A 15963-nucleotide genomic window follows, 5' to 3' on the forward strand; every position below is an offset into this window, starting at 1 on the left:
CTAAGCTGCTGCTGACAGGAAAGAATAAATAAAGGTTACTGAAAAAACACCCTGAGTTTGGTGTAATGTCATAAAATAAAAGACTGTAACTGGTACTGCAAAAAGGTACATGTGGCCTTAAGACCGCAGGTTTCCTAAGCTTGTTCTAGCCATTTTACTTATGGATACAGAAGTGAAACAGTACTCTGTCCAATTGCTCATTGAGAAGTAAACTTATTTCCACCTTCCAGCGTTCTGACCAATGAGTACAAAGGCGCTAGGATAGTTGACAAATACTAAGTGCGTTTTAAAACTGTATAAAGTTTGTTTTATTAATATTTAGTACAATTATGTAACTTGGAACATATTGTTCTCTCTTTTGGTTGTTTGTCATTGATTCTCCTAACCCCGTGGTTCCCATGCTGTGGGATGGGACCCACTAGTGGGTCATGACCCGATTTTTGGTGGGTTGCGAAACGGACAAGGAAAATGTATTGAGCCTTATGGAAACCAAAATGGAGCAGCACGTGCATGTTTACTCCCAAGTAGGCAAACATGCCTTAGTCCAAGGGCAGGCTGAAAGAACACAGCACCAACAGAATTGTCCCAATCAAACACAGGCCCCAACAAACTTTCAAAAGGGTGGTTCCCCACCACCACCACCATAGTAAAAAGGATAAAAACAGAGGCTTGGGTGGCTGGGAAAGTGAAACATATTATCTTAGACTTGTAAAGCTAGATGGGTCCTGATAGAGTGTCATTTTTAAAAGTGGGTCCCAGTAATAAAATGTTTGGGAACTACTGCCCTAACCTATGTACCCTTAGGACCCCCCCCCCCCCGCAGAAGTGCTGGCCACACTTGTGTAGCCAGCCAAGGGTCCAATCCTATCCAACTTTCCAGCACCAGTCCAGACACAGTGCAACCCCGAGGTAAGGGAACAAATGTTCTCATACTTTGAGGAGGCCTCCGTGACTGCCTCCCCACCACAGGATGTAATGCATGCCCCATTGGCACGACTGCACCAGCACTGGAAAATTGGATAGGATTGGGCCCCAAGTCAACTTAAGGTATAACTGGGAGCAGTTATACCACATTGCCCAGCAGTGTGCAAAGCCACAGATCCTTCTGCAATATGACTAGGCAGTATTCTGAGAGACCCCTTCCATCCGGCTCATGTTCTTTGAACTGTTGCCTTCGGGTAGACAATACAGAACTATTAGAGCACGCACCACACGATTCCTGAACAGTTTTTATCCCACAGCCATAATTACGTTGAATAAGGCGATATAGTTGTTACCATGCTCCTGGGCGTTATGGTCTGTTATACTGTTTTTATATTATGATGCATGTTGTATAGAATGTGTGGGTGAGTGTGTAGAGCGTGATTGTTGGAATTGTAGTATATATTTATGCTTGTATCTCAAAGGTGCATAAATTTCGTTGTGCTGTAGCACGACAATAAAGTTACTACTACTAGGCAGTTGCCACAGCTCCCTGCCACTTCAAGCCCATAATGTCCTGCTGCTGCTCACTATATGAAAAGCATTCCATTGTACAGCCTCACACTGCCATCCTTTTCGTGTTTACTTGAAAGTAACTTCCATTGTGTTCAATGGGGATTATTTCCTAGGAAGTGTGTTTCAAATTGCAGCCTTCATTAAACATAAAGCTGCAAACTGAAAACCATATAGATCAGAAAGTTGTATTAAAAATATAACTATCTGTTGTCATAGCTTACAGAATATTATAGCAAGAGTTTGTGCATGATTGCATCATACTATAAGCAGTTAACATAAGAACATAAGAACAGCCCCACTGGATCAGGCCATAGGCCCATCTAGTCCAGCTTCCTGTATCTCACAGCGGCCCACCAAATGCCCCAGGGAGCACACCAGATAACAAGAGACCTCATCCTGGTGCCCTCCCCTGCATCTGGCATTCTGACATAACCCATTTCTAAAATCAGGAGGTTGCGCATACACATCATGGCTTGTACCCCATAATGGATTTTTCCTCCAGAAACTTGTCCAATCCCCTTTTAAAGGCGTCTAGGCTAGACGCCAGCACCACATCCTGTGGCAAGGAGTTCCACAGACCGACCACACGCTGAGTAAAGAAATATTTCCTTTTGTCTGTCCTAACCCGCCCAACACTCAATTTTAGTGGATGTCCCCTGGTTCTGGTATTATGTGAGAGTGTAAAGAGCATCTCCCTATCCACTCTGTCCATCCCCTGCATAATTTTGTATGTCTCAATCATGTCCCCCCTCAGGCGTCTCTTTTCTAGGCTGAAGAGGCCCAAACGCCATAGCCTTTCCTCATAAGGAAGGTGCCCCAGCCCCGTAATCATCTTAGTCGCTCTCTTTTGCACCTTTTCCATTTCCACTATGTCTTTTTTGAGATGCGGCGACCAGAACTGGACACAATACTCCAGGTGTGGCCTTACCATCGATTTGTACAACGGCATTATAATACTAGCTGTTTTGTTCTCAATACCCTTCCTAATGATCCCAAGCATAGAATTGGCCTTCTTCACTGCCGCCACACATTGGGTCGACACTTTCATCGACCTGTCCACCACCACCCCAAGATCTCTCTCCTGATCTGTCACAGACAGCTCAGAACCCATCAGCCTATATCTAAAGTTTTGATTTTTTGCCCCAATGTGCATGACTTTACACTTACTGACATTGAAGCGCATCTGCCATTTTGCTGCCCATTCTGCCAGTCTGGAGAGATCCTTCTGGAGCTCCTCACAATCACTTCTGGTCTTTACCACTCGGAAAAGTTTGGTGTCGTCTGCAAACTTAGCCACTTCACTTCTCAACCCTGTCTCCAGGTCATTTATGAAGAGGTTGAAAAGCACCGGTCCCAGGACAGATCCTTGGGGCACTCCACTTTTCACCTCTCTCCATTGTGAAAATTGCCCATTGACACCCACTCTCTGCTTCCTGGCCTCCAACCAGTTCTCAATTCATGAGAGGACCTGTCCTCTAATTCCCTGACTGTGGAGTTTTTTCAGTTAAAATAATATCCATAGGCACACAAAGTGTTTGTTTTAGGGGTTTGTTTCATTTCTTATTATTTTATTAGGGCTTCGCCATGTATCTGATGATCAGAAGACCCACAAGAATCCCAGTCTTCGTGCCCAGGGGGTGCCGGTTCGATCACCTACAAAAAGCCATACTCCCAGTCCAACTACTCCCAAGACATCTCCTCAGCAGAGCCACTGCCCTATGTTAGAACTTGAAGGAAAGAAATGGAGAGTGGTAAGTTCAGATCAACTGCAAGTAACCCCAAAAATGCTATGTTGCTGACCTTTCTCTGGCATACATAAATTGTGTGTAGATGTGATAACATGACACATTAAACAGCACACAAAGCACTTCATCATAAATAGATGTATGAAAGGAAAAGCAGCACTACACTCTTCAGGATGCAGCAGTTTATGGAATACTGTTCCAGTGTCATAAATTCCTCTGCATGCTGGCCTCATCCTATTGTGATGTGACACTTAACTAATTTTCAGTAAAAGCTGTTAATTGTCATTAAATTTAGTTTTTTCAGCAAAATAGTTAGGGCCGTTAATTCCCTAACACGGGCACACGCACCAATTTCCATGCATTCCCACAACCTTTCTTACCATGTTAACCAGACTTGTTATAGATGTTGCACAGGTTGAGAGAACACATGATGGCAGAGTTCTCTTTCGTTCTCTAGGCTGGCCAGAATCCAATGAGAGTTGCTACCCAGTTCCTTGAATTCACACCTTTATCCCTTTTTAGGCAGTTCTTCCTGAAATGCCCATATATGTTATTTACAGCCCAATCTTGTAGGTCTTCTACAACATTGGAACTTCTGTTCCACTACTGTAAAAGGCCCAGTGACAGAATGAAAAACTTGCCACTGCTGGGCCATTTGGAGCCACAGACTCAAGTGTCAAAAGCTCCATGGGCCTGCTGCTGCAAAACCTGGACTGCACCAACCCCAATAAGTCAATGGCAGGGGCGCAGTGTGGGCAGGGATGGGGGGATTTAGGAAAGTTTGGAGAGGGCGGGATGGGGATGATCCCAGTGGCAATGACTTGCACCAGGATCCTGTCCCCTCTTTCCCAGGCCATCCCACCCCCTTTCTCTTCTCAGACTACAGTGGTACACTCCTTAGTTATATGACGCTTAGATTACTGTAACATGCTGAATGTGGGGCTGCCCCTGAAGACGGTTTGGAAATTGCAGCTAGTTCAGACTGCAACAGCTCATGTGGTTACTAGAGTGGCTGTTTGATTCTGTTGGGCTGGTGATCGCATTGGCTGTCAGTTTATTTCCAGACCCAATGCAAGGTGCTTGTTTTGACCTATAAAGTCCTATATGGCCTGGGACCGGGGTGCCTACTCCTTATAGTCTGGCTCATCCCCTTAGGTCATCTGGCAGGGCCCTGCTAAGAGTTCCACTGCCATCTGAGGTAAAGGGGATGGTGGCAAGAAACAGGACCTTCTCTGTTGTGACACCGCACCTCTGGAACATGCTTCCAGAGGATCTACATTCAGCCCCCCCTCTGTGGAGCAGTTCTGTTCTTAAAACCAGAAACGGCTTTAACCATTAAGAAGAACCATTAAGAAATGGCTTAAAACCATTTCTATTTCAGTTAGCTTTTGAGGGGCCAGTGTAGGGTGTGTGTGTGTGTGTGTAGGGCAGTGTATATAATTTTGTATTCTATATTTATTTTATATTTATATTCGTTCCATAATTTATATTTTAATGTTATAAGCTATCTTGGGTGCCCTTTGGAGAGAAAGGTAGGAAATAAATTGAATAAATAAATAGTTCCAAAAAGTTAAACCATTTTTATCCATTTTTGAAATATTTCTCCCTACTTTTTAGATTGTAGTGATGGGAAAAAAGTGCCAATACTATTATTTCATCAAGGCCAGTAACTAATATGTTGTGGTTAAACTTTAAAAAAAATACAGGAATATCAAGAGGACAAGAATGACCTTTTAATTACTGACACTGAACTCAAACAAGTAGCCTACATTTTCAAGTGCAACAAATCTACACTACAAATGAAAGGAAAAATAAATTCCATCACAGTTGGTAAGTTCACTTATTCCTAGGCTTAAGCTTAAATCCAGAAAAGGCTTTCTTCGTGATATACTTTAAAACACATCTGTGGGGTTAAATGTACCAATAAAGCTAGCCTGATTTATAGAGATATACCCTAGTTCTGCTGGTGCAAAGGCACAAGCGAACTTCCTCATTCCCCCACCCACCCCCTTCACAGCAGGCCCTCAAAAAGATACTCCTGAGGGTTGGGTGAGCCTTGGGAAAAGATAGGATGGAGTGCAGGAAACTGCAGGGGAAGAGGGGAATTTCCCCAAACAGGCCACAAGCACCTTTTTAAAGCAGAGCTTGGGGACGATTGAGGAGAGGAGGGATGGGGAAGTCCACTTGCACAAGCTTAGATTTTTGCAAGTTGGGGAAATTAAATGGTTTCTGATATGGTAAACAATGTAATTGAACAAATTCTGTAACTGTATCCTTTTTTTCCAGACAACTGTAAAAAGTTTGGCCTTGTGTTTGACAATGTTGTGGGTATTGTTGAAGTGATCAATTCCAAGGATATTCAGATACAGGTAAACATCTATTCATTGTACTGATGCAGAAAAAAATCAAAACCAGAAAAAAGCATTTCAAAGTGCAGTCATTCCTCCCATAATATTGCTTCCTTTAGTGATCACCTTTCTTTCACATGCTCAGGGGGAAGGGAGGGGTCACCTGGAGGGAGAAGGATTGATGGATTGTCAGCCAGCTGCCCCCCCATTAACGAAGCTATTGTTAAAGGACTGTTCAGTTTTTTAAACTGATTTTAAAGGGATGCATTTTGCCCCTTCTCCAGGGATCAGCACATTCTTTCTCATATGCAGTGGCCATTCGTGTTGAGTGAAATCTGTGTATAAATAGACTGGACCTGTACTCTAGTTAATGGGAGCACTGCATTCTTGGCCAATCAGATCCTATTTCCTGCCTATGAGATTAACTGCCATTCTGTAGAACTATTTCACACAGCACTCAACTTTCTCGAATGGATCTCTTGCTTTGTGAGAAATATCACTGTATGTTCTACTATAAGGAATGTAAGCTAAATTATAAAGAAGGTATACAGTGCTAGCAAGAATCAGCATTAGGGCCTAGGTTATGGAGCTAAATCATTCTAACTCAACATTTCTCAAACTGTGGGTCAGGACCAACTAGGTGGGTCACGAATCAATTTCAGGTAGCTTGCTTAGCACCTAGCTCAGCAATACAAAGCTGAAAATAGGGGGTACAGAGCTGCTGGGCAGGGCGGGCTTCCAGTGGGAGAGAGGCATGGTGCTTTGCCCTGAATAGATGGGAAGATGGGATGTTGGAAAGGGGGGAGGGCTGTGTGGTTAGAGAAGGATTCAAGTTTGTGTTCATTTCTTCTGAGCTGGAACGTTTGAATTCTGATCAGTGCAAAATAGCAGTACAAGCATGCTGTGTAACGGGACCTTTGGCTGATTATGAATTAGGTTTAAAGCCTAAATCAATGATTTTGAAACTCTCGGAGAGTTTGAACTGCAGTGCATTCTTGTGGGGGCGGTGGGGGTAGGCAGCAACGTGTTCCCCAGGATTGCATCACTAAGGGGGCTGCAGAGACTGGGATGCACTCACCAGTCCCTGCAGCAGCCTGTTGGGAGTGTGGGGAGCCCTGCGCGAATGCCTGCGAGGCTCCCCAGGTCTTAAAAAGTGAAAGTGGAGCGATCATGCTCAACTTCTGCAAAACCAGAAGTTTTTGCTAAAAAGTTTGAGAACCACTGCATTAGTATCCACAAACTGCACTCCACCAAATGCTGCTCTTGTAGAAACCCCACTGAAGTGAATGGATGTAATAAAAGAGCAATGCCTGGTGAATTATTCCATTTGACATTGCCATGCTTGAGAAATTATTTCCTTCCTGTATGAAGGAATTGTTTGTGGCATGCAGACAGTGGTATATAAGGGAACAACCTGTTCTCCTAACTGGGTTGGAGCACTGTCTAGTCTGACCCGGGGGGGGGGGGGAATTTATGTTTGTGTTAACAACTTCTCTTATATGCAAACTTTGATTTGTTATAAAGCCTTTTTATTGTTCTTCAGGTACTAGGGAAAGTGCCAACAATTTCAATTAACAAAACTGAAGGCTGCCATATATACCTCAGTGAGGAATCATTAGACTGTGCGATAGTGAGTGCTAAGTCATCTGAAATGAACATCCTTATCCCACAAGATGGTGATTATGTGAGTGTGATATTTTTAAGTAGTCTGGTACAAACTACTGAAATATGCATTGAATGAATGATGTATTGCCTCAATAACAGTCAGTACTTTGCTCTGGTGCAGAAACAGTTTCCCAAGTTCAAGAATCTTCTGTCATTTTCATGGTTATTAAGAGCTAAACAACATTCTATTGAATATATTTAAAGACTTGCCTCATGTGGTTCAAATAAGGGTTTTATAATGGCTTCATAATAATATTAACAATAATACTATTTCCACAGCAGTTTTGAAACAAAGTGCAGTACTAAATAAAATTAGAGACAGATTGGATATTACAATTTAATATCCAAAAACGTTTAGGAATAAGAAGGGAAAATTAACTAGAATTGCAATTCTCTACCCAATTTTCTGGGAATAAAAGTTCATTAAACTCAGTGGGACTTACTTATGAGTAGATATGCATAGATTGCACCATAGGAGAATTAACTACTGAATGAGGACCAGTGGGACTTACTCATGAGTAGATGTGCATAGATCGCACCATAAGAGAATTAACTACCGAGTGAGGACCAGGGAAAAGAAATATGTATTCAAATGTTTAAAAATCTGGACCAACTGAGATGTTCTAATATCAGATGGCAATATCAGGTGAGCATTCCAGAGAAAAATGAAAAACGAGAAAAAATGCGAACAAATGAGATTTTGGGTCTGACAAAAAAAGGCATTATTAGAACACAAAAGAAACAAGGGAGTATAAATACTGAAAAGCAGAAAGATAAGAAGCCAGAGCATGCAGATGTTACAGACCAACAAAAGAAGCTTAAGTTGAATCATAGGAAAACTGAAATTCATCCAAATAACAGAAAAAGAACATTTGTTTTCTATGTAGTATTGAAGAGTAGTCCTGAATGTAATAATCCAAACATGCCTGATAAAAACCACCTAACTCAAGTATTACTAACAGTACTGATGGCTCAATCCTAAACCCCTCCCTTGCTGGCGTAACTGAAATCTGTTCTATGGCTGTCACAAAGCAGCCTCCACCCATGCAAACTGCAGGTCTGCCAGTGGGGAGGTGGGCCATGGACCCCCTGCTGAAGTAAGAAAGCCTATGCAAGGGGTTGGAGGGAGGCAGGGAGGGGGTTGAACAAGGCAGGGGAATGACAGAATGGGTGGGCAGGATGATGGTGATGGGGCAGGGTGTGGAACAGGCCTGGAAGTGGGCGGGATTGGTGGTGCACACTGAATCCTGAGCTGCTAATTGGGCCTGATCCACCTTCATGGAACAACATGAACTTTTGCCAGTAATTGAGCTGGTGCAGGTCCAAATTGTCCCATAGCGTCTGCTGGGGTTTACCTGGGGGCAAGGGGATGAATGTTCCATTACCCTGAGGAGACAACCAGCAGCTGAAAATCGCCCACAGGATGCCGCAGAGCATGCCGGTACTGCTGCATTGCTGTGCAAGGATTTTGATAGGATTGTGCTGTGAATTGGTTTTCTATAATATAAGCATTATTTAACCAACTGACATTTTCCATGTTGTCTAACTACAGAAAGAATTTCCTGTCCCTGAGCAGTTCAAGACATCATGGGATGGATCCAAGTTGGTCACTGTTCCTACAGAGATTGTGGGCTAATTTCCTAAGGCCATATAGAAACCCACAGACCACAATCTCCAAAGAAACTCCGCCTAAAGAAAACAACAATATGAAGAACTTTAAGCAGCTCTACTTTGTACTGTAGCTACTCTGTGCCCTAGAAAGCACAGGTTGCATTATATATGATAACCTTCCTCCACAGAGATCATCTCTGTAGAAGAAAAAATTTATTAATGTACACAACTGTGTTTGAAGGAGGCACAAATGTTTATTTTGCCATCATTACACACACTTGAGAGCCACTCTGAGCAGCCCCAGTACACTTTTTGTAGGCATCCTGATACTCTTAAAATTTCCAGTTAAAATTTCCACTCTTAAAATTGCCTTTGTTTGCAAATATATACATGAAGTCATGTGAATGCATAAAGATTTTTTAATATTACTCCATTCAGGTTATTGGCTATTTCACAACATACAGATAAGTCAAGTGTTTGCATGATACACTTTGTCACAAGTTTCGGTGCATTCCTCTTTTATGTTTTGGTTAGTAAAAAGATTAATCTTAATATAGTGATATGTTTCTTTTAAATTTCAAATCATTCATGTATCATATAGTAAAGCGGAACCCTAGAAAGTCTGTAGTTCTTATAGGTCTTTGTACTTCTATAAACTGAAAAAGTACAACTCTCAGCAATATATTTCACTAATGGAAAATAAAAGCAAGACATTTTAAAAACATATTTTTCTTAAATGTCATCCGCCCCTATTTTCAATCAGGTGAATTGATACATATCTTTGTTTTTGCTCACTTTCGTTTGTTTCAAGTTAGCTCAAAAAGATCATTTCTAGAAAATGTTACTTTAATGTAAACCTTTCTGCATTCTACGAAGCTTTCACATCTCCCCAACACTTATAGCATTTCCTTACTTTTGGGGCACTGTTTCACAATCTATTCTTAACCTAATTTGAATGCTTGAGCAGTATTTGGTAATTTGAGGGTCTTACTAATTGGAATTATTTTTCTTAGGTTTCTAAGATTCTAAGTATTCCCATAAAACCACTGGTCTACAAGGGACCAGAATATCATTAAATATATTGTAGAATTGTCCAGCTACTGGCTTACTAAACGTTTGGGAATCCTATCAAATATCAAGCTGTAGAAGGAAATTATAGTTTCCCTAGAAAATAGAAAATTGTTTTCAAATGTTTTAAGAGACACTTCACATTTTAATGTTACTTCTCCATGTTTTTGTATGCAGTACCTAGCTATGCCTGCGTGTACATAATACATAAACGTGAAATCCTTTCTGCTAAATGGTACCAGTTTTATTATACAGCTTGCCCATTTGTGAGGGAGTCCGTTTTTGCAATAAAATACACATCCAGCCCCAAAACCAGTATCTCATTGTTAGAACACCCACCTATAATACAGACATGAACATCTCATTGTAGATTTCATTTTGTGCAGGGAATAAGGTTAGTTGAAGATCTGCTTTTATTTCCATTTATAATGTATGCATGAAAATCTTCAAAAATATAAATGAAGAAAAGCCATAGATTACTTCTGAATGAATTCTGAACTCAGACTAAAGGGATTGTATTTTGAGGGGGAAGGGCTTGACTCCACAGTTCATATTGTTTAACACGAACGTGTTGTGTAGTACACATTGTATGATTTCAACACACACTATTTAACTAATATTATTTTGATTACTTGTAATACTTTGTAACCGTGAAATAATGGTAATATGCTTGCAACTCTAGATCAGGATATTAATTGTGCCTATTGCACCTTACAAGGTAAGTAACGTTCATTTTTTAAATTATATTTGATTGTAATATCTATTACAACAAATAATGCTCATTCAATAAAATTTTGCAATCTGATGTTTGATCAATATATATACATATAATGTTGTGGCTTTAGCACATGCCATTTTTTCAATGGTAAACACCTGGCATGAATAAAAATAAAATCGTAAGTTGTTTAAATACAATGCATTGTTTAAAGGGTGATTTATTGCAACATTCTATTTTGGTAGTTTTTATTTTTAATGTTTTTATTACCAATAAATGGAACTAAACTTCCCCTACAGTATTCAGGCTATCTCTCTTGGATCTCATATAAATCAACATGAATTAATTTGAATTGAATCGGGGGGGGGGGGGAGGTAACAATGGAACATGGATAGACAGGAGAAAAGGGAGGGGGAAAAATAAAAAATTACAGGAGGGCGGGTATAGGGCTGACCGAAGATCACTTGGCACGTGAGGCAGAATGCCAGATGCTGCCTCCCTTACCTGATGATGTGCCATTCCCTGCTCCTCCAACAGTAGCCCACTATCTCCCCTCCTCTATACTTTGAATTTGTCCCCCTCTTCCTTTTCTAATCCAGTGGCAGAAGGAGGATCAGTGGAGGTGACAAGAGTGAGTCAGTCTCTTCAGTTGGCCTCATGGATGGTCTTTCCCTTTTTTCAGTCAATTATTGTAATATCTTAATTATATGTTTCCACTTTCAAATTTATGGGAGACATGCATATATAATTTTGGGTCATAAACCCCTGCTAACTGGTTAAGAGGCACTTTTTCAAGTGGGTGCTCCTCTTTTATTTAGCAGGGGGAGAGTAACTGGCCCACCTCACCCCAGCAGTGTCTTTTCTAGTGGCTGTCTGCTGGTGTTGCATCTTTTTAGATTGTGAGCCCTTTTGGGACAGGGAGCCATTAGATATTTGATTTTCTCTGTAAACCGCTTTGTGAACTTTTTGTTGAAAAGCGGTATATAAATACTGTTGTTGTTGTTTACCTTTTGAACCCCTATAAAAGCAGGGCCTCTGAGAGGAATTTTACCAGGGGGTATGAAGTTTCTTTGGGGCCCCTTGGCAATGGGGGAGGGGTGAAACAGAGTGGGAGAGGCTGGTGACAGTCGAGCAGAAGGCAGGGTGGGGGGAGGGTGGAGACAGCTGGAAAAGTCTTTGGAACCTGGTCTGCCCACCCACGTGGCATCGCAGCTGCAGACAATAATATGGAAAAACAAACACTCCTTAGACCCAAATCCTAACCAACTTTCCAGCACTGGCATAGCTTGTGCCAGTGGGATATGTGCTGCATCCTGCAGTTGGGGGGGGGGGGTACTCACAGAGGAAGGGAATGTTTGTTCCCTTACCTCGGAGCTGCATTGCCCTTACTTTGGTGCTGGAAAGTGGGTTAGGATGGCACCCAAAGTCTCTCTAAAATCTTTTAAATATAGAAAATCATGCAGAAAATGAGCATCATCATATTTAGGCTCACATAAGGATAGAAAGTGTCCTGTGCATACCAAACTTCTGCAGCAACTGTAGCCCCACAGCTGTGTCCCTGAGCTCCTCTACACTCCTTCCTGGTAAGTAGATCCACAAGCCAAGGAGCTACTGGAGCAGGCCAGTTTCCTCCCAGATTCAAAACTGAGTTAAGACACTGAGGAATGTATGCATTCCTCAGTCCAGCATATATGGCTTGTCAGTAGCTGCAGTCGCACACTTGTGGTAGTGTCCCCAGCAACAGGTCTGAGTAGATAAGAAAATGTAAGATCCCAGGAAATTTCTGGGCCCCCCCCCTTTGGCTCCTGGGTCCCTTTTTTGACCCTGGGCCCAGGTATAAATTACCCCCTTTACCCCCCTCTCCTAGGCCCTGTAAAAGAATATCAATACTGAACCATAATTTGCAAAGCTTTCTCATTTCAGATATTTAAAAAAATCTAACAAGCCACATGGCCCAAGCCTAGCCAGCACAGGAGCAGCAGTGCTAAACAGCTACTACTGGATCCGATGTCAGATCTGAGCAGGCTGGAGGTCTCCTCCAGGGAAGGGGACATTCACCCCCTTACCCTAAGGAATGCCCCTGCCTGCTCAGTGGGGCTTCTAGAGTCTGCACCAGCTCTTTCGCAGGGATAGGGTTTGGCAGAGGAGGCCTCCACTGGAACCAACCCACCTTCTGGGCCAATCCCATCCCTGTTCCCCCTCCCCCCATGCAGAAATGCCCTCCCCATCACCCTACGCCACTCAGCGCTCACCTGAGGTCCTAAAGCAGCCAGGACTCTCGCTGTGGAATCTGAGGAAGCACAGACCTCCCCACTGGCACCGCTTGCTCTCCAGGTGTTGCAAATGTTCCTTATGGCTGCACCACCAATGCTCAGGCAGGTGTGGATCAGGCTGACAGAATCTTAAAGCTCCTCTCTTTTAAAATTGTCATGAGTACACAGCTGACCAGCCATGGGGCAATCTGATGTACTTTCTGACAGTAGCAGATGGTCCACAGGGTCCCCACACGCACCAGGAGGCCAATGCTTCAAGTAGTAAGTTTCAAAAAAACAAAAAACTCTTTCATCCCCAGCAGTGGCATGATCCTGGCTATTGTGTCACTGCCTTTACTTCTTCCCAACCCATAAGGGGCCAGTGACAGGGTTTTTCCCTGGCTGGTGGGTCACAACCCACCAGTTTGGGAACCACTGGCATAATGAATTCTGAGCACAGAACTTTGGTTGAGCTATCACCGAATCTAGAATCTTAAGGATACATGCTCAATTCTAACCAAATGAATGGAGAACTAAAGTCTTAATACCCACATTGAAGATGTGACTAAATTATGAGATGTTGTCAAGTGGAATTTTCCATCTGTGTTGGCTATAACATTTTATACCCAAATTATATACCCAAACATGAAATTAAATGAAATATACAGTGCTGAGATTTTATTGCACAAATGGGGGAAATAGTTTTTTGAATACTTGCAAAAGGAGACATCCCACAATGTAAATTTTGATTTTTATTGTGCAACTGCCACTGTCCACTCTTAGGCCATAATTCTATTAGAGTATCAAGGGTGAAAACCACTGGATATATAAAATATGTACTGTATAGATATTATATAATGTATACCGTAATATAAGAAAATTACAGTAATCTGCTATCTTTCAGATGTTTATCATTATCAGAAGAGCAGCAGTATGTTGGCTGTATTGCTGACCAAAGTGAGCAACAGTTTTTACTCATTTTATGAGAATTGTATTTAATTGGAAAAATTATGTGCTTGCAGCTAAATCAATTACTATACAGTACAATGATTGCATCTTAAAAGCAGAAACCAAAAAGATGACATTGTGAAAATATTCCCCATCTTTGTTTACAATACATTAGATAACCCTTTTCAGCATTTAGAAAGAAGTTTTGGAGCATTTCTTGGCTCTTGCATGTCAACCAGTCTTGGGGTACTGACTACACATAGCCACCAGGTGGCAGAAAGTTACTGGAATGCTAAAACATGTTCAAACATTCCTCAAAGAAAATGGAAACATTGTTTTGCAAACACAGAATAAGGGGACAATCCTGTACACATTCACATGGTCTAAACCCCATCGAATACAATGGAACTTCCTTCCAAATAGACATACATAGGATTGTGTTGTATATTAATTTTAAAAAGAAATTAATCCTAGATTTAAAGATAATTCTGCTATATGAAAAAACATTAAAACTGTCAGATTTAAAATCAATTATGCAAATATCTCTTGTTCATTTGTAGTTTGGGATGAGTTGTAGAAACCCTGAAGCTCAGAAAGCCAACTGAGAATTCACTGAGATTTATTCTCTAACAACTCTGCATATGATTGCAGCCTGTGCAACCCCATGCTCATCTGCATGGGAGAATGGCCAGCTCCAGATTTCACAGGAACCCTATCTACCTGGGTGAGCCTTGCTAAGGTTCATGGGGGGGGGGGCTTACCTTGGCAGATGGGATGGGAACAAAGAGGCAACTATGGAACTACTGTACTGTACTCTACAAACACAAAGGTCATGTCAGTGGGCAGGGCCTTAGGTGGGTTTGGGGCCTTTGACAGCTGCCCAATGAAATAAAATCCTTAGGGCTGCAATGCTAACCACACTTTCTTGAGAGTAAGCCCCATTGAACAAAATAGTACTTCTGAGTAGACCTGGTTAGGATTGTGCCCTTTGTCCCAAAGAAATATGTGTAGAATTGGGCTGCCTGCTTTCTACAGCTCAGTTCAGTTTTAAGTTGGAACCCAATGCAAAACACATTAAAAAGATGCCCTACTCATCTCCAGTTCCTTAAGATTGGATTCTTAGAATAATTAACATATATGCTTTTGGTACCAGTTTCCTGAAGAGTCCTAATCCAAAGACTTGTTGTACCAGAAAACTGACATAAAATGGAGTGCGACTCTTCATCCTGAGACCTTGCACTCTAGCCTTGACAGCTGATACTCCCCCACCGGCATTTAAGAATGGCATGTCAGACAGCTGAATTCATCTTTAAGAACATGTACAAGGGTGTAATACAAGAGATCTGGCCTTATGCCCAATGTCTGCCCGAATTCATCCAAACAAGACTTTTTATCTTGTAGTAGTTGGGCAGAGAGTATAGCATAATCCTATGCATGTATACTCAGAAGTGAGTCCCATTATGTGCAGAAGGGCTTACTCCCAGATAAGGGTATATAGAACTACAATCCTAGGAACTTAGGGCCCAATCCTACCCAACTTTCCAGCACTGATGCAGCCACAACACACCCTTGAGGTTAGGGAACAAATGTTCCCTTACCTTGAGGAGGCCTCCATGACTGCCCCCACACCATAGGATGCAGTGCACTCCCCATTGGCCCAGCTGCATCAGCACTGGAAATCTGGATAGAATTGGGCCCTTAGCTATCTTGGTGCAGGTTGGTTCCCATGACGGATATTCATTTGCTTTAGATCAGCCGTGCTCAAGACGTCGATTGCAATCGACCGGTCGATCGCCAAGCAAAATCCGGTCAATTGCGCGCCGAACCTCCCGTCCACCATGTTGAAAGGGGCGGGAAAGAGCCCCAGAGCTTCCCGATTGGCCCGGCGCCGCCGAGTGTCCCGGATGCAATGGCGGGCCAATCGGGAAGCTCCGGGGCTCTTTCCCGCCCCTTTCATTGATTTCAATCAATGACAGGGGCGGGAAAGAGCCCCTCCCGGAGCAGGAGGCTGCTGGGGAGGCGACCCCTGGAAAGAGTGCGTGGAGGTGGCGGTGCAGCTGGGGCGGTGCAGCCGGGGGTGGCAGCGCGGGCATGCGGCGCGGGAGCCCGGGGGC

The 15963-nt window shown here is 42.5% G+C and overlaps 1 protein-coding gene across 2 annotated transcripts in view; it reads left to right on the forward strand.

Moving 5' to 3' along the window:
• Window positions 1-10849, forward strand: part of CAP2 (cyclase associated actin cytoskeleton regulatory protein 2) — a 58134-nt gene extending 47285 nt beyond the window's left edge. For both annotated transcript variants that reach the window (XM_066624786.1, XM_066624785.1), the window contains exons 9-13: window positions 3073-3248; window positions 4949-5072; window positions 5529-5611; window positions 7134-7274; window positions 8808-10849. In XM_066624786.1, coding sequence (XP_066480883.1) covers window positions 3073-3248; window positions 4949-5072; window positions 5529-5611; window positions 7134-7274; window positions 8808-8891 — 608 coding nt within the window. In that variant the 3' untranslated portion in view covers window positions 8892-10849. The remainder of the gene's footprint in view (window positions 1-3072; window positions 3249-4948; window positions 5073-5528; window positions 5612-7133; window positions 7275-8807) is intronic.
• Window positions 10850-15963: the final 5114 nt, after the last annotated feature.

The sequence above is a fragment of the Tiliqua scincoides genome, chromosome 4 (genome assembly GCF_035046505.1).
Source record: "Tiliqua scincoides isolate rTilSci1 chromosome 4, rTilSci1.hap2, whole genome shotgun sequence".
NCBI lineage: Eukaryota > Metazoa > Chordata > Lepidosauria > Squamata > Scincidae > Tiliqua > Tiliqua scincoides.